Source organism: Oncorhynchus mykiss, chromosome 15 (assembly GCF_013265735.2).
Source record: "Oncorhynchus mykiss isolate Arlee chromosome 15, USDA_OmykA_1.1, whole genome shotgun sequence".
NCBI lineage: Eukaryota > Metazoa > Chordata > Actinopteri > Salmoniformes > Salmonidae > Oncorhynchus > Oncorhynchus mykiss.
In genome coordinates, this window is record NC_048579.1 from 78,471,392 (window position 1) to 78,496,250 (window position 24,859).

At 43.7% G+C, this 24,859-nt stretch overlaps 1 protein-coding gene across 5 annotated transcripts in view; it reads left to right on the plus strand.

Moving 5' to 3' along the window:
- The first annotated feature begins 205 nt into the window (after window positions 1-205).
- LOC118938868 (globoside alpha-1,3-N-acetylgalactosaminyltransferase 1-like) overlaps window positions 206-24,859 on the plus strand; it is a 44,914-nt gene continuing 20,260 nt past the window's right edge. The window contains exons 1-8 of one of the 5 annotated variants that reach the window (XM_036945439.1): window positions 207-380; window positions 9,681-9,719; window positions 9,803-9,862; window positions 13,951-14,004; window positions 18,970-19,002; window positions 19,706-19,840; window positions 21,519-22,270; window positions 22,301-22,399. In XM_036945439.1, coding sequence (XP_036801334.1) covers window positions 313-380; window positions 9,681-9,719; window positions 9,803-9,862; window positions 13,951-14,004; window positions 18,970-19,002; window positions 19,706-19,840; window positions 21,519-22,209 — 1,080 coding nt within the window. In that variant the 5' untranslated portion in view covers window positions 207-312 and the 3' untranslated portion in view covers window positions 22,210-22,270; window positions 22,301-22,399. Of the gene's footprint in view, window positions 381-9,680; window positions 9,720-9,802; window positions 9,863-13,950; window positions 14,005-18,969; window positions 19,003-19,705; window positions 19,841-21,518; window positions 22,271-22,300; window positions 22,400-24,859 lie in introns of all 5 variants that reach the window. The other 4 variants (XM_036945440.1, XM_036945441.1, XM_036945442.1 and 1 more) reach the window with 4 other exon arrangements.

Below are 24,859 nucleotides of genomic sequence, written 5' to 3' on the forward strand. Positions count from 1 at the left end.
CTTATTTGACCTTATTTGGTCATATTTGACCATATTTGACTCCACTTTCTTATTTGGATGGACACTACATGTACAACTGGTTAGGGTTGTTTGGTAAAGGACTGTATTTTCAGGTTACTTCTGGTTTGGGTGTGGGTTACCGTGGTGATGAGTGTCCATGGAGGTACAGTTCATAGGGCCGAGGCTCCTCCCCCTCATTTGACTAGGCTTGCTGAAGAGATCCACTAGTTTCATTGGAGAGATCTTCATTTGATTGGAAATTGCTTCTGGTGTAGGATTGACTAAACATTTGCTGACACTATTGGAGGAATAATGCATTTCAGTTCAAATGCAAAGCAGTTTGTTCTCCTTCTCATTGTTGGAATTGTTTTGCTTCTGGGGTACGTATGTTTCTATATTTTATATAATTACTATGTGTGTATGCAAATGGTGTTATTTTGGAATAACTAAATCTGTACTAAATAAATTGAAGTTGAATTAAAGTGATGTAATAGTACTATTTCATGTCAACTCAGTGTACTGAGTAAAGTACGCTGACCCACCTAAAAGTGTTTGTAATACCCACCTTATCTACCCACCTTAAACTGTACTTGACAGATTGTATTCGAGTGTTCTCTATACACATTCGGTGTACTTGTAGCGTCACCGAAAGATAATTGCAAATAGTAATGTCACTGGCATATCCCATGTACACTAAAGGTGCACATTTTAGCTTTGGTGCACATTTTTACATTCGACATGTCGCTCATTTAGCAGACGCTCAGTAAACGTACAGTTAGTGCATTCACCGTCAGATAGCTAGGTGGGACAGCCACATGTCTCAGTCATAGTAAGTACATTTTTCCTCAATAACGTAGCTGTTTGAAGAGGTTGGGTTTCAGATGTTTTCGGAAGATGGGCAGGGACTCTGCTGTCCCTGTTTCAGTGGGAAGCTGATTCCACCATTGGGGTGACATGTCAGAGAAGAGTTTGGACTGGGCTGAGCAGGAGCTGCCTTCCCGTAGGGGTGAGAGGGCCAAGACACCTGGGGTGGCATAATGGAGTGCTTGGGTTGGGGTGTAGGGTAGCCTGAAGGTAGGGAGGGGCAGGTCCTCTTGCTGTTCTGTAGGTAAACACCATGGTCTTGTAGTGGTAGGGGGGGGGGAGGTCCTCCTGCTGTTCTGTAGTCTGTAGGTAAACACCATGGTCTGGTAGTGGTAGGGAGGGTCAGGTCCTCCTGCTGTTCTGTAGGTAAACACCATGGTCTTGTAGTGGTAGGGGGGGGGGTCAGGTCCTCCTGCTGTTCTGTAGGTAAACACCATGGTCTGGTAGTGGTAGGGGGGGGGGGGGGGGCAGGTCCTCCTGCTGTTCTGTAGGTAAACACCATGGTCTTGTAGTGGTAGGGGGGGGGGGGGGGGGGCAGGTCCTCCTGCTGTTCTGTAGGTAAACACCATGGTCTTGTAGTGGTAGGGGGGGCAGGTCCTCCTGCTGTTCTGTAGGTAAACACCATGGTCTGGTAGTGGTAGGGGGGGGGGGGCAGGTCCTCCTGCTGCTCCATAGGTAAACACTATGGTCTTGTAGTGGTAGGGAGGGGCAGGTCCTCCTGCTGTTCTGTAGTCTGTAGGTAAACACCATGGTCTGGTAGTGGTAGGGAGGGTCAGGTCCTCCTGCTGTTCTGTAGGTAAACACCATGGTCTTGTAGTGGTAGGGGGGGGGGGTCAGGTCCTCCTGCTGTTCTGTAGGTAAACACCATGGTCTGGTAGTGGTAGGGGGGGGGGGGCAGGTCCTCCTGCTGTTCTGTAGGTAAACACCATGGTCTGGTAGTGGTAGGGAGGGGCAGGTCCTCTTGCTGTTCTGTAGGTAAACACCATGGTCTTGTAGTGGTAGGGGGGGAGGGGCAGGTCCTCTTGCTGTTCCATGGGTAAACACCATGGTCTTGTAGTGGTAGGGAGGGGCAGGTCCTCTTGCTGTTCTGTAGGTAAACACCATGGTCTTGTAGTGGTAGGGGGGGAGGGGCAGGTCCTCTTGCTGTTCCATGGGTAAACACCATGGTCTTGTAGTGGTAGGGGGGGAGGGGCATGTCCTCTTGCTGTTCCATGGGTAAACACCATGGTCTGGTAGTGGTAGGGAGGGGCAGGTCCTCCTGCTGTTCCATGGGTAAACACCATGGTCTTGTAGTGGTAGGGAGGGGGAGGTCCTCCTGCTGTTCTGTAGTCTGTAGGTAAACACCATGGTCTTGTAGTGGTAGGGAGGGGCAGTTCCTCCTGCTCTTCCGTAGGTAAACACCATGGTCTTGTAGTGGTAGGGAGGGACATTTCCTCCTGCTTTTCTGTAGGTAAACACCATGGTCTGGTAGTGGTAGGGAGGGGCAGGTCCTCTTGCTGTTCTGTAGGTAAACACCATGGTCTTGTAGTGGTAGGGGGGGAGGGGCAGGTCCTCTTGCTGTTCTGTAGGTAAACACCATGGTCTGGTAGTGGTAGGGAGGGGCAGGTCCTCCTGCTGTTCTGTAGGTAAACAGCATGGTCTGGTAGTGGAGCTTCAACTGGAAGCCAGTGTAGTGTGTGGAGGAGCAGGGTGACATGGGAGGATTTAGGATGGTTTAAAACCAGACAGGCTGCAGTTTTCTGGATAAGTTGCAGGGGTTTGATGACACAAGCGAGGAGCCCAGCCAACAGCGAGTTGCAGTAGTTCAGATAGGAGATGACAAGTGCCTGGATTAGGACCAGTGCCGCTTCCAGTGTGAGGGTCGTACTCTACTGGTGTTGTAGAGCAGGGGTGCCCAGACTTTAGTTACATAGGATCTACTTCTTCCACATTCTTCCTAATGCGGTTTACCCCCCCCCCCCCTCCGCCCCCAGCCAATATTAAATAAAATGTCACCTTGTTGATTGTATGGTTTACACTGCATGCTGTCCGCTAGCTTAGCATGGTCTGGGTTGTAGCTAGTGATCGCTAGCCTCAAGCTGGTGTCCAGGTGATCATCTGTTAGAGTGGACTGCTATTTTGACTTGATGATCTTCATGTATGAAAGTGCTGACTCACAAAGCTAGTTAGATCCAAAATATGCTGTCAAGTACATGGCAATTTTTCTGATGTTTGGATATTTCTCCTCCACGATAAGGTTCCAAAAGTGTTGATGCCCTCGATTTGATTTGGAAGTCACTTTGCAGTGTAAAATTTTCACTCTCGACGGCTGATGTTTCCTAATGAAACAATTATGACATTTTTGTTGCAATTTCATCAACTTCCACACCTAACGGAAAGAACACAAACGTTGCCAGAGGTTCCAGGAGTCTTGAACGCGTCAGTCAAAGTCTGCGATAATGTTATTCACCTGTTCAACCACAGTCACAAATTGCAGGTGCTTTTCCCTGTCTTTTGAGCTCTGACGTCATAGTTTTTTAGAAATTCTTCAGTTCATGTCGCTGCAATTGGGAGGGTGACACTGTGGAGTTGTCAACCATGATGGAGAGAGGTCTTTGAGGGTGCGGGGCCTTCCCTGGGAGGAAGAGCTGCTCCGTCTTGCCGAGTTTGAGCTTGAGGTGGTGGGCCGACATCCAAGTTGAGATCAGATCCTCTCCAGGAGGTAGGGCCTTCGGGGAAGGGAGGCCTAGCTAGACGAGGCTGAGGTATAGTCTTTTGACCATACACACAGACATACATACAAAAAGGTTATGTTATTGCATTTTTCACGTCAAGTAATCTGCTTTCAGTTTAATAATTGTTTGTTAGATAGAAGAAGAATGAACCTTTTTGTTGAACCAGATCTCATTGAATGTTTTGGACGTTTGGGAACTTGGAATGTGGACTGTTTTGCATCCGAAACCACCCCGCTTCAGGCTTGGGCAATGGCTATGGTCAATTGGTAAGGAAGCCACCACAATTAAGTCAAAAGACTCGGTGAAGGATTACTATCGGAAGGGAAAGCTCCGGGTTCGGACACACGCTGGATATTGTTATATTTGTCACTGCATTCGGAGCGCAAGGACAGCTCGCTTGGAAGGACTTGAAATCCTATAATTTGCCTGCCGTGAGTAACCACTGTGAATGAATGAGCAGCCCTGTTCTATTCAAATCGCAAGGAAGTGCAAATGCGCTTATAATTGGAACGTTTGATAAACTTGAGAATGGAATTCAAAACACAGCGTTGTGAAAACAAATAAGACGTTTGAGTATGGGAAACACTGAGATCCTTTGCACAATGTAGCCTAGTCAGATGTCTAATATTAGGCCTAACGTGGATATGCAATGCATCAATGTAGCCTAGTTTTGGATGAAAAACGTACCCGTTTTAAACAATATATTTTTTCACGAAAAGATGCTCGACTATGCATTTAATTGACAGCTTTGGATAGAAAACACTCTGACGTTTCCAAAACTGCAAAGATATTGTCTGAGAGTGCAACAGAACTGATGTTACAGGCGAAACCCAGATAAAAATCCAATCAGGAAGTGCCGCATTTTTTGAAACCGCCTCATGCCAATGACTCCTTACATGGCTGGTACAATTAAATAATAATTAATCCCCTATTACAGAAAAAACACTTTTTCCATTGATCATTAGTACTCTATTTACTTTTAGTCCTCTGTCTCTACGTCATGTATTCATCTTCAAGATATTATTATATATGTGAGAGTAGATTCTCGGCCATCACTAGCATGAAAACTAAATACAGGCACTGACTGTGGAAATGATTTACAGTTTTCCCCAATTGCTAAAACACAATTTTGCAAACTAAGCTGGTTTTATCAAAATACTTAACACAATTCACAAAACCACACACCCAAACTGTAAAATACCTCATATATCCTGCACAATGAAGCACTGCAACCAGAACTACATAGAGCATTATCAAAATCAAACGTTTGCACGAAATGGCACATGCTTCATTCATATTACCAGATTTTTGTCTAACCAACTACACACTGTTGGGCATAATGAAAAGCTCTTTAGGATGCTTTGCCATAATACTAAAATAGTTCAAATTGTAGAATATATTTGTAGAATATATTTGCAGATACACACGTTGAAACATTTTATTTTTTATTTCATAGTATAATTTGTTATTTTTGTTTAGTTTAATCACATGCTTTCTCAGTTTGCAGTACGTTTGCCAATCGGTTGTGCAGCCAGACTTATTGCCATACCCTCATGCCTCATCCACGCAATTTTTAAATTCCTCATCAATCCAAGGGGATTTAACTGTTTTACAATCATTTTCTTAAGTACTGCAGTGCATCTCCTCCTCATGGACCATATTCGTAAGTTCTTGTAAGTTCTTCCAACAAGGCACCTGCTAGTTCCCAGGCATTTCTGGGGGGGAATGGCCCTAGCCCTCACCTTCCGATCCAACAGGTCCCAGACGTGCTCAATGGGATTGAGATCCGGGCTCTTCGCTGGCCATGGCAGAACACTGCCATTCCTGTCTTGCAGGAATTCACACACAGAACGAGCAGTATGGCTGGTGGCATTGTCATGCTGGAGGGTCATGTCTGGATGAGCCTGCAGGAAGGGTACCACATGAGGGAGGAGGATGTCTTCCCTATAATGCACAGCGGGGAGATTGCCTGCAAAGACAACAAGCTCAGTCCGATGATGCTGTGACACAGCGCCCCCAGACCATGATGGATACTCCACCTCCAAATTGATCCCGATCCAGAGTACAGACCTTGGTGTAACGTTCATTCCTTCTACGATAAATGTGAATCCGACCATCACCCCTGGTGTGACAAAACCATGTCTCGTTGATGAAGAGCACTTTTTGCCTGTTTTTTGCTCTGTTTTTCAGTCAGTAGAAAGGCCTTTTAGTGTCCTAAGTTTTCATAACTGTGACCTTAATTGTCTACCGTCTGTAAGCTGTTAGTGTCTTAACTACCGTTCCACAAGTGCATGTTCGTTAAATGTTTATGGTTCATTGAATAAGCATGGGAAACAGTGTTTAAACCCTACAATGAAAATCTGTGAAGTCTTTTGGATTTTTATGAATTATCTTTGAAAGACAGTGTCCTGAAAAAGGGACATTTTTTTTTCTGAGTTTATATTGGTATCACTACATCCTATGGATGTGGATACTGCTTTAAATCAAATTTCTGCAGCATCAGTATAAATGTGATCAGTACATGTTAATTATTTAATTCCTGTGCTGTTTGTAACTACCCTGGTAGGTTGACTGATTACCTGAACCAGGTTGCAGGCATTGATTTAACTTTTTAAATGTTTTCTTGAGTGGGCAGCTTTATGAAAGCCAGTCAGTATTGAAGTCACCCAGAAATTATACATCTCAGTTGATTATCGTACATTATCAAGCATTTCACTCATGTTTTCCTATTTAACATTATCCAGATACTGACTGTCTATAGCAGCTTCCCACCACAATGGGCTTTAGGTGAGGCAGATTAACCTGTAGCCATATTACAGTATTTAACATTATCCAGATACTGACTGTCTATAGCAGCTTCCCACCACAATGGGCTTTAGGTGAGGCAGATTAACCTGTAGCCATATTACTTCAACAGTATTTAACATTATCCAGATACTGACTGTCTATAGCAGCTTCCCACCACAATGGGCATTAGGTGAGGCAGATTAACCTGTAGCCATATTACTTCAACAGTATTTAACATTATCCAGATACTGACTGTCTATAGCAGCTTCCCACCAGAAGGGGCTTTAGGTGAGGCAGATGAACCTGTAGCCATATTACTTCAACAGTATTTAACATTATCCAGATACTGACTGTCTATAGCAGCTTCCCACCACAATGGGCATTAGGTGAGGCAGATGAACCTGTAGCCATATTACAGTATTTAACATGAGATTCTCTCTAATCTTTACAGGAATGTGTTTCTGAATATAATATGCAACACTGCCCCCATTGGCATTTCTGTCTTTTCTGTAGATGTTATAACCATGTCTCATACAACGAGTCCATATGGCAGAGGCAGACACATTCATAACTGGAGTTTAGAGGCCTGCCCCAATCCCGTTATAGACGGAGCCCCATCTGTGCAAAAGCCCACCATTCGATCCCATGGAATCAGTTTGTCATCAATGTAGCCGCGCAGCACACTGAACATCCCCTGTGCAGTTTCATGCTCGGGAATCGTGAGACTGAACAATATGTCCTCGTGAATAGCATGCCCCGACATGTAGAGAACAATAGACAATGCAGGGGCATCTCGGACACCACAGCTAACGTCCATTTGGAGAGCATAAGGTGGGTAGTTTTGAGTCGTTCAGTCAGAGTTTCCTCTTGATTGCTAGCTATACCATCAATTCTTAGTTTCACAGTGTTATCTGACAAAGGTATTGATGTTTGTAGTTTCTGTTCCTTTCTACACATTGCTTTTCACCATTTTCAACTGCGGCGGGTAATATCAAAGTCTCTGCAAAAGTGAATGGTTTCATAGCGCGGCACTGATTCAAGAGCAACGGTCAAGTGCGGAAATTTGCCACGATCTAAGGTCACTCTGTATTTGAATTTTAACTATTAGATTTTAATACATTTCATTCCGATTCTTGAGGTTAACCACATTACAATGATTTTGAGAGACAAGGACGACATAATAAAAATAAATAATAATTCAACCAGGGTTTTGGTTAAATCTTCCGTTGACCCCATTTTCATATGGGGTTGTGACCCGTGGTTTAGAAACCGCTGGCTTAGATTGTTGACAACATGTAAGCTATATTTTGTCTCCAATGTTTATTGAAAACAAATATACATTAGCACAATGATCACTCTTCCACTCTCATATACATCGTTACAGTTGTTGGTTAGCTAGCAAATTGTAGCCATATTAGCATTGACATGAAATCAGTCCAAAAACGTCAAGACATGGTATCCACACATGGCAGTTTCTTGTCATTGCGAGCTATGTGACCATCCAGAATCACAACAACAGGCTGACTTACATTTCTTTCCTTTCTTTCCATAGAACCACAATTATCACAAGTTCAACTGGTGTTAGATGTGTGAGTCTATCATCAAGTTCAACTCAGAGTGGTGTTAGATGTGTGAGTCTATCATCAAGTTCAACTCAGAGTGGTGTTAGATGTGTGAGTCTATCATCAAGTTCAACTCAGAGTGGTGTTAGATGTGTGAGTCTATCATCAAGTTCAACTCAGAGTGGTGTTAGATGTGTGAGTCTATCATCAAGTTCAACTCAGAGTGGTGTTAGATGTGTGAGTCTATCATCAAGTTCAACTCAGAGTGGTGTTAGATGTGTGAGTCTATCATCAAGTTCAACTCAGAGTGGTGTTAGATGTGTGAGTCTATCATCAAGTTCAACTCAGAGTGGTGTTAGATGTGTGAGTCTATCATCAAGTTCGACTAAGACTGGTGTTGGATAGAGAGTGTATCATTAAACCCCCCTTAACCTGGACATCCACCTCATCCTTGTTCTGACCGGACGTTCTGTGCGTGGTTTGGACGTTCTACAGGCCATGCCAGCACCTAAGCTTTCCTATTACGTTCATGATTCTTCTAATATCTACAACCCATCCCTATTTTTCAGCTGGTTTTAAATGAACACATTGTCTCTCTGAGGCCACATGCCCTTTCGGTTACTAGTCCAACGCTCTAACCACTAGGCTACCTCTACACTCTAACCACTAGGCTACCTGCCGCCTCTACACTCTAACCACTAGGCTACCTGCTGCCTCTACACTCTAACCACTAGGCTACCCTGCCTCCTCTACACTCTAACCACTAGGCTACCCTGCCGCCTCTACACTCTAACCACTAAGCTACCGTGCCGCCTCTACACTCTAACCACTAGGCTACCGTGCCGCCTCTACACTCTAACCACTAGGCTACCCTGCCGCCTCTACACTCTAACCACTAGGCTACCCTGCCGCCTCTACACTCTAACCACTAGACTACCCTGCCTCCTCTACACTCTAACCACTAGGCTACCCTGCCACCTCTACACTCTAACCACTAGACTACCCTGCCACTTCTACATTCTAACCACTAGGCTACCCTGCCGCCTCTACACTCTAACCACTAGGCTACCGTGCCGCCTCTACACTCTAACCACTAGGCTACCGTGCCGCCTCTACACTCTAACCACTAGGCTACCGTGCCGCCCCTACACTCTAACCACTAGGCTACCGTGCCACCCCACATATTACTTACCTGGTTTTAAATGAACACAATGTCTCTCTGAGGCCACATGCCCATGCAATAATAACACATCATTGTTGTTGTAATAGCTAACGATTAAACCCTTTTTAAAAATAAAAAATTCTTCACACTTTTTTTTTAAATCATTGCATTATTCAGGTGTGCAATCTGGTTTAATTGAAAAGCTCCTGTATAGTTTGAATATCTTGCTGACATTCATATACTACTATATGCACTATGGTTTGCACTTCAGGTTAATAGATGCACACACGCATGTAGCATGCATGAGGCTTTGCCCACACCACATCCAAGGTAATTTAAGGATAATGTAAGGATAATGTAAACTTGTGCAGCTCATAATTTGTAACTCGACTCAACTAAGCTGCATCCCCATTTTCAGTAGCTCATTGCATTATTGCGTTGCGTAGGCCTAATTGTGTAGCGTATAAATTAGGCTTCAAAGACAAGCTGCAAATCTGATGTAGAAGAAAAGCAGCGTGAGCAGCACATTTTATAAGGCCTTTAAATGTTTTCATGACAGACTTGAATTGATTTTCTCCTCTCTTCCGAAAGGTATGTTCACTACAGCTTCTTCAATGAAAGGCTCAATGGGTAAGATCAAGTTTCTGTTAATTTATTACACCCTAATGATGCAATAATGTGATATGGATTTTCTGATTGATTCATATTCACAGGGTTTGGTTTGACTCTTCCAACAGAGATATCCCGGTTGATAAGGACCAGAGGAACACCAGGTTAGTTGATATGAACTTTGAAATCCTTCCAACAAGTCATGATACTTGGTACTTCTAAACGCTCTTTCCTATTTCCTTAATGTTACCCGTTAGATCATTTACAGAGATAACATAACAGAGATGTACTGTACACAGTTACTAGTGGTGGGCACCAATAAGGATATGAACAAGTCATATTGTGGTATTGGTTCATCATTGCTGTTACCCTACACTATTATGAAAAAGAGCAAACATGACTGTTCCCGGAGGCACAAAACCCTCTCAAAGGCCTTCAACGTAGCAAATTTAACAGCCTGCTGATGAGCCATGAAAACATTCCCGTTGTATTCACACTGGTTAGGAGGTACAATTAGATAAAACCAACAAATTATAGTCCCACTAAGAGCAAAAAATAGCTTTGGATCCAACAAACCCAGACCCATCGGAAAATCCCAACCCCCATGACCCAACTAGCAATGTAAATCAGTCTGATGTTGTCCCGATGGCATGCAAAGGGGCAGGGTCTGTGGGGCATTTTCTCTCAGATTGTTTGCTATAGTTGAATCAGGGTTATTTGTTACAATGTATTTTTTCCATTTGGTTGTTTTCTCATTGTCAAAAATTGTCAAACTAACTTACAATACTTGAACAAAACCATGTGTGTATCGGAAGTCACACCGCTTGCTCAGTGAGTACCAGTTCCTCCTAAGTCGGCTCACACCAAGACTGGAGCCAATTGGACGTAAGATTCTCTAAAATGCCGTTTGAGGCGGCTTACGGTAGAGAAATTAACATTTTCTGGCATCAGCTCTGGTTGACATTCCTGCAGTCAGCATGTCTATGGCCTTTTATTGTCCCCAGCAGAAGGTGCACCTGTGCAATGATCACGTTGTTTAATCAGCTTCTTGATATGCCACACCTATCAGATGAATGGAGTATCTTGGCAAATGAGAAATGATCACCAACAGGGATGTAAAGCTTTTTGGATCATTTCCTGTATTTTTTTTTCAGCTCATGAAACACGGGACCGACACTTTACATGTTGCGTTTACACACTGAGTGTACAAAACATTAAGGACACCATGTCTTTCCATCCATAACATAGACTGACAGGTGAATCCAGGTGAAAGCTATGATCCCTTATTGATGTCACTTGCTACATCCACTTCAATCAGTGTAGATGATACTATCGAGCATTTCACACACATTGTCTAAATACTGACTGTTAGCACTTGGTGACCTTGTTATGCACGTGAGTGAGGACCCAAAAGCGGTTTAACAAAAACAGAGTCCTTTAATGTCAAAACACAGGTAAGACATAGATCCTCTTCAAATGTATGATGGCAAAATAAACAACCCGCAGAGAGGGCGACAAATGAAACAGGTCCTTCTGAATATCACAGAAGAGTTCCCCTTCTAGCAGCAGAGGAGAATAGCTGGGTTAGAATCCCCTTCTAGCAGCAGAGGAGAATAGCTGGGTTGTAGAGGACAGAGGTACCTGATCACACGTAGCAGGCAGATTCCGACAGGACAGGACAAGGCTGAAGCAAACGAGACGATAGTTTGGTTCTGGCATGAGAAACTCAAACGAGAATCTGACAAAGACAGAAGCAGGAACAGAGAGAGAAATAGAGACTTAATCAGAGGGAAAAAAGGGAACAGGTGGGAAAAGGGTGAACGAGGTAGTTAGAGAAGATGAGGAGCAGCTGGGGGAAGGAGAGGAAGAGAAGGTAACCTAATACGACCAGCAGAGGGAGACGGAGTGAAGAGAAAGAACAGGAACAAGACATAATATGACAATATATGACAGACCTATAGAAATATCCCTAAAAGGCTTTAGATGAGGCAGGTAAACCTGCAACCTCTTCAATAACACTGGACATGAGATATTCTCTAAACATTACAGGGAAATGGCTCTAAATACATAAAGCAACACCTCCCCCATAACCATTCCTGTCTCTTCTGTAGATATTATATCCCTGTATTGCTACTGTGGGATCATTAAAGGAATGATCTACGTGAGTCTCATAAATGGCTAATATAAAGAATGTTATCTGATGTCAGCAAGTTACTGATTTACGGAATCTTATTTCTAAGGCTACATATACAGTGTATTCAGGAAGTATTAAGGCCCCTTGTCCTTGGACACATTTTTATTTAATTACAGCCTCATTCTAAAAGTAAAATAATGGAATTAAGAAATATATGGGTATTATGATTAGCATTGTCAGAGTGGCATTGACTAAAATACAGTAGAATAGAATACAGTATATACATATGAGATGAGAAAAGCAGTATGTATACATAATAAGTGACCAGTGTTCCATTATTAAAGTGGCCAGTGATTCCATGTCTATGTATATGGGGCAGCAGCCTCTAATATGCAGGGTGGAATAACCAGGTGGTTGTTGGCATAGATAATAGTTACAATAGATTCAGTATTTGTATTATGTATCTGGTTTCCGAGCCGGTCACGGGTGCACCTCAGCCACGCTCAAGGTACTAAACGATATCATAACCGCCATCAATAAAAGACAATACTGTGCAGCCGTCTTCATCGACCTGGCCAATGCTTTCGACTCTGTCAATCGCCATATTCTTATCGGCAGACTCAGTATCCTCGGTTTTTCTAATGACTGCCTTGCCTGGTTCACCAACTACTTTGCAGACAGAGTTCAGTGTGTCAAATTGGAGGGCATGTGTTCCGGTCCTCTGGCAGTCTCTATGGGGGTGCCACAGGGTTCAATTCTCGGGCCGACTCTTTTCTCTGTATATATCAATGATGTTGCTCTTGCTGCGGCCGATTCCCTGATCCACCTCTACGCAGACGACACCATTCTGTATACTTCTGGCCCTTCCTTGGACACTGTGCTAACTTACCTCCAAACGAGCTTCAATGCCATACAACACTCCTTCCGTGGCCTCCAACTGCTCTTAAACGCTAGTAAAACCAAATGCATGCTTTTCAACCGTTTGCTGCCTGCACCAGCACGCCTGACTAGCATCACCACCCTGGATGGTTCCGACCTAGAATATGTGGACATCTATAAGTACCTAGGTGTCTGGCTAGACTGTAAACTCTCCTTCCAGACTCATAGCAAACATCTCCAATCTCAAATCAAATCTAGAATCGGCTTTCTATTTCGCAACAAAGCCTCCTTCACTCACGCCGCCAAACTTACCCTAGTAAAACTGACTATCCTACGAATCCTCGACTTCGGCGATGTCATCTACAAAATAGCTTCCAATACTCTATTCAGCAAACTGGATGCAGTTTATCACAGTGCCATCCGTTTTGTTACTAAAGCACCTTATACCACCCACCACTGCGACCTGTATGCTCTAGTCGGCTGGCCCTCGCTACATATTCGTCGCCAGACCCACTGACTCCAGGTCATCTACAAGTCCGTGCTAGGTAAAGCTCCGCCTTATCTCAGTTCACTGGTCACGATGGCAACACCCACCCGTAGCATGCGCTCCAGCAGGTGCATCTCACTGATCATCCCTAAAGCCAACACCTCATTTGGCCTCCTTTCCTTCCAGTTCTCTGCTGCCTGTGACTGGAACGAATTGCAAAAAATCGTTGAAGTTGGAGACTTTTATCTCCCACAAACTTCAAACATCTGCTATCTGAGCAGCTAACCAATCGCTGCAGCTGTACATAGTCCATCGGTAAATAGCCCACCCATTTTTACCTACCTCATCCCCAAACTGTTATTATTTATTTACTTTTCTGCTCTTTTGCACACCAATATCTCTACCTGTACATGACCATCTGATCAATTATCACTCCAGTGTTAATCTGCGAAATTGTAATTATTCGCCTACCTCCTCATGCCTTTTGCACACAATGTATATAGACTTTTTTTCCTACTGTGTTATTGACTTGTTAATTGTTTACTCCATGTGTAACTCTGTGTTGTCTGTTCACACTGCTATGCTTTATCTTCGCCAGGTCGCAGTTGTAAATGAGAACTTGTTCTCAACTAGCCTACCTGGTTAAATAAAGGTGTTCTCAACTAGCCTACCTAGTTAAATAAAGGTGAAAAATAAAATAAATAAAAAATACTGTATAGCCATCATTAATCATTGTCTTTTTATTCACACAGTCTGAGTAAGTCCATATTCAGGAGCAGAGAACAGAACATCATCTCTCCAGAAAGGTGTGTATCAGTATATTCAGGAGCAGAGAACAGAACATCACCTCTCCAGAAAGGTGTGAATCAGTATATTCAGGAGCAGAGATTCTCGATTGGATTCAGGTCTGGACTTTGACTTGGCCATTCTAACACCTGGGTATGTTTATTTTTTAACCATTCCATTGTAGATTTTGCTTTATGTTTTGGATCATTGTCTTGTTGGAAGACAAATCTCTGTCTCAGTCTCAGGTCTTTTGCAGACTCCATCAGGTTTTCTTCCAGAATGGTCCTGTATTTGGCTCCATCCATCTTACCATCAATGTTAACCATCTTCCCTGTCCCTGCTGAAGAAAAGCAGGCCCAAACCATGATGCTGCCACCACCATGTTTGACAGTGGGCATGGTGTGTTCAGGGTGATGAGCTGTGTTGCTTTTACGCCAAACATAACGTTTTGCATTGTTGCCAAAAAGTTCAATTTTGGTTTCATCTGACCAGAGCACCTTCTTCCACATGTTTGGTGTGTCTCCCAGGTGGCTTGTGGCAAACTTTAAACGACACTTTTTATGGATATCTTTAAGAAATGGCTTTCTTCTTGCCACTCTTCCATAAAGGCCAGATTTGTGCAATATACGACTGATTGTTGTCCTATGGACAGAGTCTCCCACCTCAGCTGTAGATTTCTGCAGTTCATCCAGAGTGATCATGGGCCTCTTGGCTGCATCTCTGATCAGTCTTCTCCTTGTATGAGCTGAAAGTTTAGAGGGACGGCCAGGTCTTGGTAGATTTGCAGTGGTCTGATACTCCTTCCATTTCAATATTATCGCTTGCACAGTGCTCCTTGGGATGTTTAAAGCTTGGGAAATCTTTTTGTATCCAATTCCGGCTTTAAACTTCTTCACAACAGTATCTCGGACCTGCCTGGTGTGTTCCTTGTTCTTCATGATGCTCTCTGCGCTTTTAACGGACCTCTGAGACTATCACAGTGCAGGTGCATTTATACGGAGACTTGATTACACACAGGTGGATTGTATTTATCATCATTAGTCATTTAGGTCAACATTGGATCATTCAGAGATCCTCACTGAACTTCTGGAGAGAGTTTGCTGCACTGAAAGTGAAGGGGCTGAATAATTTTGCACGCCCAATTTTTCAGTTTTTGATTTGTTAAAAAAGTTTGAAATATCCAATAAAATGTCGTTCCACTTCATGATTGTGTCCCACTTGTTGTTGATTCTTCACAAAAAAATACAGTTTTATATCTTTATGTTTGAAGCCTGAAATGTGGCAAAAGGTCGCAAAGTTCAAGGGGGCGGAATACTTTCGCAAGGCACTGTAAGTATGTTTCCCAATCAGAGACAATGATAGACAGCTGTCCCTGATTGAGGACCATACCCGGCCAAACACAAAGAAATAGAAAACATAGAATGCCCACCCCAACTCACACCCTGACCACACCTTAATAGAGACTTAAAAAGGATCTCTAAGGTCAGGGCGTGACAACCTCTTTGGCTGCCTTTCCTTCCAGTTCTCTGCTGCCATTGACTGGAACAAATTGCAAAAAATAGCTGAAGATGGAGGCTTGTATTTCCCTCACTAACCCTAACCCTAACCCTAACCCTAACCCTAACCCTAACTTTAACCAGGTAGGCCAGTTGAGAACAAGTTCTCATTTACAACTGCGACCTGTGGCCAAGATAAAGCAAAGCAGTTCGACACAAACAACAACACAGAGTTACACATGGAGAAAAACAAGCGTACAGCCAACAGTGTGTGCAAATGGCGTGAGATAAGGTAAGACAATAAATAGGCCAATAGTAGCAAAGTAATTACAATTTAGCAAATTAACACTGGAGATATAGATGTGCAGAGGATGATGTGCAAGTAGAAATACTGGTGTGCAAAAGAGTAGAAAAGCAAATAAAAACAATATGGGGATGAGGTTGGTAGATTTGGATGGGCTATTTACAGATGGGCTATGTAGCAGCGATCGGTTAGCTGCTCTGATGTTTAAAGAAAGGTGTTCTCAACTGGCCTACCTGGTTAAATAAAGGTGTTCTCAACTAGCCTACCTGGTTAAATAAAGGTGTTCTCAACTAGCCTACCTGGTTAAATAAAGGTTAAATAAAGAAATAAAATAACATTTCACCACGAAATGCTTACTTACTTTTGCTTTCCCAGCAATGTAGTTAAAAAGTAAAAACATTAACAAGTACAAATAAAATATTAACACAATAAAGCAACACAAAAACAGAACAATGACGAGGGTTACATATGTACCGGTAATGAGCGTACTGGGGTATCAGGTAGATAGATTGATTGAGGTAATATGTACATGTAGGTACGGTTATGTGATTGATCAAACTACTATGTAGATGTAGGTAACGGTGAAACGCAGAAAGTCCCGGTTGCCATTTGATTAATTGTTCAGCAGTCTTATGTCTTTGGGATAGAAGCTGTTAAGCAGCCTTTTGGTCCCAGACATGACGCTCAGATACCGCTTGCTGTGTGGTAGCAGAGAGAACAGACTTACTTGGTTGGCTAGAGTCATTGAACATTTTTAGGGCCTTCCTCTGACACCACCTGGTATAGACATCCTGGATGACAGGGAGTTCGGCCCCAGTGATGTACTGGACTATACGCACCTTGTGGTCAGATGCCGACCAGTAGCTATACCAAGCGGTGATACAGCCGGTCAAGATGCTTTCAATGGTGCAGCTGTATAGTAGGTCGTTAGGGATGTGAACGTCGAGGAATTGGAAGATCTCGACCGTCTCCACTACAGACCCGTCGATATGTTTGGGGACATGCTAAGTCCTCCGTTTTCCACGATAAGCTCTTTCATCTTGCAGAGAGGATGTTTTCCTGGTACCACACGGCCAGGTCTCCTCCCTTTGGGCTGTCTCGTCGTCTTCAGTCATCAGGCCTACCGCTGTCATGTCGTCAGCAAACTTAATGATGGTGTTGGAGTACAGGAGTGGGCTAAGCACACACCCTTGAGGGGCCCCGGTGTTCAGGGCAGATTTGTTTTTGCCTAACAACACCAACTGGGGGCAACCCATCAAAGTCCAGTATCAAATTGGAGAGTGAGGCATTTAATCGCAGGGTCCTTAGTTTAGTTGGGGTGGAATGTGTATTAGAGTGGGTCCAGGGTGTCTGAGTTGATGGTGTTGATGTGAGCCATGACCAGTCTTTCAAAAGCATTTCATGGCTACAGACGTGAGTGCTAGAGGGGATGGGCTAGCAGTTGCTGGATGGATTAGAGTGGGTCCAGGGTGTCAGAGTTGATGGTGTTGATGTGAACCATGACCAGTCTTTCAAAAGCATTTTCATGGCTACAGACGTGAGTGCTAGAAGGGATGGGCTAGCAGTTGCTGGATGGATTAGAGTGGGTCCAGGGTGTCTGAGTTGATGGTGTTGATGTGAGCCATGACCAGTCTTTCAAAAGCATTTCATGGCTACAGACGTGAGTGCTAGAAGGGATGGGCTAGCAGTTGCTGGATGGATTAGAGTGGGTCCAGGGTGTCTGAGTTGATGGTGTTGATGTGAGCCATGACCAGTCTTTCAAAGCATTTTCATGGCTACAGACGTGAGTGCTAGAGGGGATGGGCTAGCAGTTGCTGGATGGAGGTGGCATTTGTAGTTGGCCTGTGTTTTTGTGTTGGGGGGAGGGTAAGAAGTGAGATCTACTACACCTTGATTGGAAAGGCATTTCTAAAAGGTATCCCACCCCCCCCAACCCCATGCCCTTTTCAACTTTCCCTCCAACACTTTGGGGGATAAAGTGATCTATTTACATGCTGGTAACAGGTATAACATTATGAAATGATCAATTGATCACTGACAGGACTAAGTGGCTAACATCCACAATGAGAAAATATTGTATTTCTCAGGATGTAAAATGCATTTGGATGTATTCGGACCCCTTCACTTTTTCCACATTTTGTTACATTATTCTAATATTATTCTAATATCATCAATCTATACACAATGGAAGACAGACTTATTCTAAAATTGATTAAATAAAAAAATGTTTCTCATCAATCTATACACTATACCACATGATGACAAGGCAAAAATAGGTTTGTAGAACTTTTTGCAAATGTATTAAAACTAAAAATTTGTCAGACCTTTTGCTATGAGACTCGAAAATTGAGCTCAGGTGCATCCTGTTTCCATTGATCATCCTTGAGATGTTTTCTGCAACTTGATTGGAGTCCACGTGTGGTAAATTCAATTGTTTGGACATGATTTGGAAAGGCACACACTTGTCTCCATAAGGTCCCACAGTTGACAGTGCATGTCAGAGCAAAAACCAAGCCATGAGGTCGAAGGAATTGTCCACAGAGCTCCGAGACAGGATTGTGTCGAGACACAGATCTGGGGAAGGGTACCAAAAAGATTCTGCAGCATTGAAGGTCCCCAAGAACACAGTGGCCTCCACCATTCTTAAATGGGAGACGTTTGGAACCACCAAGACTCTTCGTAGAGCTAGCCGCCCGGCCAAACTGACCAATCGGCGTAGAAAGGCCTTGATCAGGGTAGTGACCCAAAAACCTGACAGAGCTTGAGAGGATCTGCAGAGAAGAATGGGAGAAACTACCCAAATACAGGTGTGCGTCATATCCAAGAAGACTCAAGGCTGTAATCGTTGCCAAAGGTGGTTCAACAAAGCATTGAGTAAAGGGTCTGAACGGTTATGTAAATTTGATATTTAAATGTTTTATTTTTAATAAATTTGAGAAGTTCTAAAAGCTTGTTTTTTGCTTCGACATTATAGGGTATTGTGTGTAGATTACGATACAGCGATACAAGCATAAAACCCACAAACCTCAGCAGTTCTAAAAATAGTTATATAAAGGATTATCCAACGAACCAATGAAAAAAAAAATCTTATTTTTCTCTAGCAACTTTTGATGAGAGTGTAATAACAGCATTTCTTCATTACAATGATGCCTGATTACCTAATGAATTACGTTTTGTTCTCCCAGGCTATTGTACAAGCAGCCCAGTGTCTTGGCGGGGTGAGTAGTGTTGTTATGTTAGTTAGTTAAATCTCATTGTTATCTTACACATTAGCGTGTAGCTTAGTATACCATACGTCTTTTCATGGACCTTATATTGCAAAAACATTGAGCTCAAAATCAGTACAACACAGTCCGGCTTGATCTGTATATCTGTAAACATTGAGATCATAATCAGTACAACACAGTCCGGCTTGATCTGTCTATCTGTAAACATTGAGATCATAATCAGTACAACACAGTCCGGCTTGATCTGTCTATCTGTAAACATTGAGATCATAATCAGTACAACACAGTCTGGCTTGATCTGTATATCTGTAAACATTGAGATCATAATAGGTACTACACAGTCCAGCTTGATCTGTATATCTGTAAACATTGAGATCATAATCAGTACAACACAGTCCAGCTTGATCTGTATATCTGTAAACATTGAGATCATAATCAGTACAACACAGTCTGGCTTGATCTGTCTATCTGTAAACATTGAGATCATAATAGGTACTACACAGTCCAGCTTGATCTGTATATCTGTAAACATTGAGATCATAATCAGTACAACACAGTCCGGCTTGATCTGTATATCTGTAAACATTGAGATCATAATCAGTACAACACAGTCCAGCTTGATCTGTATATCTGTAAACATTGAGATCATAATCAGTACAACACAGTCCGGCTTGATCTTGTTTTGTTTCTTTAGTCGTACTGATGTGGTGGCAGTCACCCCGTGGTTGGCACCCATCGTCTGGGATGGAACCTTTGACCCTGACCTCGTCGACACAATCTACAAGTCCATGAACATCACCATAGCAACCACCGTGTTTGCCGTTGGAAAGTGAGCAGCCTACAACCTTTCCCAAATATTCAAAAAGGGAAATTAAACTATCAATATTTTTATAAACACTGAAACTACACTGAGTGTACAAAACATTATGAACACCTGCTCTTTCCATGACAGACTGACCAGGTGAATCCAGGTGAAAGCTATGATCCCTTATTGATGTCACTTGTTAAATCCACTTCAATCAGTGTAGATGAAGAGGACATGACCAGCTATGGGAAGCATTGGAGTCAACATGGGCCAGAATCCCTGTGGAAAGCTTTCAACACCTAGTAGAGTGTATGAGGACATGACCAGCTATGGGAAGCATTGGAGTCAACATGGGCCACACGCTTTCGGTGGTGCAACTCAATATTAAGGTGTTGCTAATGTTTTGTACACTCAGTGTATGAGGATATAACTAGCTCATGTCACATGGCAGGTAATACAATATCATAATGTCATGATTCACAGCTTGGCTAAGATTTGAATAATTGTACTACTTTGTTTATTTTCTGGTAGACTGTAATTTCTGGTCGGAAACGGTTTAGAATGTCCTATACGGTCCTATGAGAATGGCCATACAACAAATAGAACAAATAGAATATTCTATAATTGTGGTACAACAAAGGTCAACTATTCTAGCTCTGGGTCCATGTTCTGGTTCTCTGGGTCCATGTTCTGGGTCCCTGGGTCCATGTTCTGTGTCTCTGTGTCTCTGGGTCCATGTTTTGGGTCTCTGGGTCCATGTTCTGGGTCTCTGTGTCTCTGGGTCCAAGTTCTGGGTCCATGTTCTACAGAGTGTTTCTGGCATCAGAATAGCAGGTGTCTGATACTGCCTTTGTGCCATTGAGCGAGGCACCTTAAACCCTTATGTTATGTACAGGTAACTGACAAAAGAATGGAAAACACTAGTAAATGAGGGATACAAAGTATATTGAATGCAGGTGCTTCCACACAGGTTGTGGTTTCTGAGTTCATTAAGCAATTAACATCCCATCATGCTCACTGTCATGTATAAAAAGGCTGGGCTGACCATTATTTCAGTCATTCTTTTTGCTACCATGGCTAATCACCCAGAACAACAATGCCTCCATTTACAGGGCACAAGTGGTCACTAAATGGTTTGATGAGCATGAAAACCATGTAAACCATGTGCCAGTCACCAGATCTCAATCCAAAAATTGAGATAGAAAAAACCTGAGATAGAGTTTTCCACGACTATCAACAAAACACCAAATTATCCCTCCGATAGAGTTTCAGACACTCGTAGAATCTTTGCCAGGGTGCATTAGAGCTGTTCTGGTGGCTGGTGGTAGCCCAAGGTTGCTGGTGGAGGACCAAGGTGGCTGGTGGAGGACCAAGGTTGCTGGTGGAGGCCCAAGGTTGCTGGTGGAGGCCCAAGGTTGCTGGTGGAGGCCCAAGGTGGCTGGTGGAGGCCCAAGGTGGCTGGTGGAGGCCCAAGGTGGCTGGTGGTGGACCAAGGTGGCTGGTGGTGCCCCAAGGTGGCTGGTGGTGCCCCAAGGAGGCTGGTGGAGGACCAAGGTGGCTGGTGGTGCCCCAAGGTGGCTGGTGGTGCCCCAAGGTGGCTGGTGGAGGCCCAAGGTGGCGGCCCAACTCTCTACAAAGTACCCTTTATGTTGATGTTTCCTATATTTTGACAGTTACCCCTTGTGTCTTTAAATTCTGACAGATACGTCCTCTTTCTCCGAGATTTCCTGGAGACAGCAGAGAAACACTTCCTGGTCGACTTCAACGTGCGCTACTACGTTTTCACAGATCGTCCCGACGATGTTCCATCAGTGAACCTGTCTCAGGGGAGACATTTAAGTGTGATCCAGGTGCCAGGTTCAAACCGCTGGCAGGAGATATCAGCCCGGAGGATGGAGATCATCCAGACAGCCATCGAACGTCAGATCAGCAGGGAGGCCGACTACATCTTCTGTCTGGACGTGGACAGCAAGTTCCACGCTCGCTGGGGAGCCGAGTCTCTGGGCAGGCTGGTTGCTGTGATTCACCCATGGTTCTACCAGGCGACCCGTGACCACTTCACATATGAACGGCGTCCAGCCTCGACAGCCTACATCCCCATGGATGAGGGAGATTACTACTATGCCGGGGCCGTGTTCGGGGGGTTGTTGGAGGAAGTGTACACACTAACAAAGGTATGTCGGAACCAGCTTGAAGAGGACGCAAGGAATTCCATCGAGGCTGCCTGGCAGGAGGAGAGTCACCTCAACAGGTACCTGCTTTACAACAAGCCCAGCAAGCTGTTGTCTCCAGAGTACCAGTGGGATGACAAGAAGACCAAAACCAAAGAGGTCAAAGTAATTCGCTTCTCTTCTGTCGTTAAAAACTATGCTGAAATTCGTCCCAATGTATAGGACTAGGAATTGGATATTCGACCGACAGAAGAAAAACTTAATTGATTATGGTTAATGTTAGGTTAAGTTCAGGGGTTTGGGTTAATGTTAGGTTAAGTTCAGGTATAGCTTCACTGAGGTTTGGGTTAAGGTTAGGTTAAGTTCAGGTATAGCTTCACTGAGGTTTGGGTTAATGTTAGGTTAAGTTCAGGTTAAGTTCAGGGAAAGGTATAAAATGTCACATTGGATATACAGCTGTCCGGCCCCATTCATTTTGTGTTGGTGAAATATATACACTGACATAAAAGTACTATTTTAAATGTACTGTATATCAGTCACTGTTGTAGTTTGGGGATAATAACGTTCTTCATTTATAGGAAATTAAATATTTTGTATTACCTTATTCATCCTGTATTCTGTAGCCTATCTACTGTATGTTGATTACTGGGAACAATCTCAATAAATATAATGTTTAAAAAAATATTACGATTATGTGTATTTTTTCTTGAAATAAATATTGAACCACTCTCAGAATGTTTGTGTTATTTCCCTACTTGTTATATTTTCCACAGCCAAACTAAAAACAACATCTCCCCTCTGACAACGATATGCGGTGTATGAGTAACAAACCAGCGGTTTAGTGGAGAGATGGAGAAATAGGGAATGTTGCATGGATTCCACCTATAGATGTGTAGCTCAGACAAGACACCGTGCTGGATTTACATTAAGGAAAACGTAGAAGGTCAACGTGGAGCTGGCATTCAAATGTAACGATTTTCTTCTTCCTCTGACGAGGGGTATGAAATATCGGACCAATGCGCAGCGTGGGTAGTGTCCATAACGTATTTATTAAAACTGAACACAGAAAACAAAAGAACAAGAGAAATAAATGAAAACCGAAACAGTTCTGTATGGTAAAACACATAAAACAACTACCCACAAATCATAGTGGGAAAACAGGCTGCCTAAGTATGGTTCTCAATCAGAGACAACGATCGACAGCTGCCTCTGATTGGGAACCATACCAGGCCAAACACAGAAATACATAACCTAGAATACACCACATAGAATGCCCACCCCAACTCACGCCCTGACCACCCCAACTCACGCCCTGACCAACCCAACTCACGCCCTGACCACCCCAACTCACGCCCTGACCACCCCAACTCACGCCCTGACCAACCCAACTCACGCCCTGACCACCCCAACTCACGCCCTGACCAACCCAACTCACGCCCTGACCAACCCATCTCACGCCCTGACCAACCCAACTCACGCCCTGACCACCCCAACTCACGCCCTGACCACCCCAACTCACGCCCTGACCACCCCAACTCACGCCCTGACCACCCCAACTCACGCCCTGACCACCCCAACTCACGCCCTGACCACCCCAACTCACGCCCTGACCACCCCAACTCACGCCCTGACCACCCCAACTCACGCCCAGACCACCCCAACTCACGCCCTGACCACCCCAACTCACGCCCTGACCACCCCAACTCACGCCCTGACCACCCCAACTCACGCCCTGACCACCCCAACTCACGCCCTGACCACCCCAACTCACGCCCTGACCAACCCAACTCACGCCCTGACCACCCCAACTCACGCCCTGACCACCCCAACTCACGCCCTGACCACCCCAACTCACGCCCTGACCACCCCAACTCACGCCCTGACCACCCCAACTCACGCCCTGACCACCGCAACTCACGCCTTGACCACCCCAAATCACGCCCTGACCAAACTAAAACAGAGACATAAAAAAGGAACTAAGGTCAGAACGTGACAACAAAGAATAATACCCCTTTAAAAAGGTCATATGGAGGATTCACTTCCTTGTGTAAAAGCATCCTGCCAATGACAAGGCAAAAGGGGAAATCCTTCAACTCAAGTTGTACCATCTAATCCATGTTATGTAAGGGATAATCAACGAGGGGCTATGGGTTCAATGGAAAATAATGACATGGAAGGTGTGTTCTATGACCCGCTAGGGGATTAGATTTGACCATTTAAAACCACAATACAACCACATGTTTATATAATCCATTTAAAATGATTGAGGATGACAAGTTCAAATTGAAAATACTTGAAAACGAAATATATACACAAGATTATAATATGAAAAACAAGTAGTTATAACTACACTGAACAAACAATATCAACTCAACATTCAACAAAATTGATTTTACTGAGTTACAGTTCTTATAAGGAAGGACCTTTATTTGCAAAACTACTGAGATAATAATCAGTATTTCACGATGGTGGTAAGAAGCGGACCAAAGCGCAGCGTGGTGTGAATGCATCATTTAATAGATGACGAAAAAACACAAAGTAAACTGTACGAAAACAATAAACAACTGTGAAGCTATCATAAGGACTGTGCTGACATAGACACTAACATAGACAATCACCCACAAACAAACAGTGAAACCCAGGCTACCTAAGTATGATTCTCAATCAGAGACAACTAATGACACCTGCCTCTGTTTGAGAACCATACTAGGCCGAAAACATAGAAATCCCCAAAATCATAGAAAAACAAACATAGACTGCCCACCCCAACTCACGCCCTGACCATACTAAATAACGACAAAACAAAGGAAATAAAGGTCAGAACGTGACAATGTCACTCTCTTCTATTTTCTATTGTTCTATAGCTCTGTCA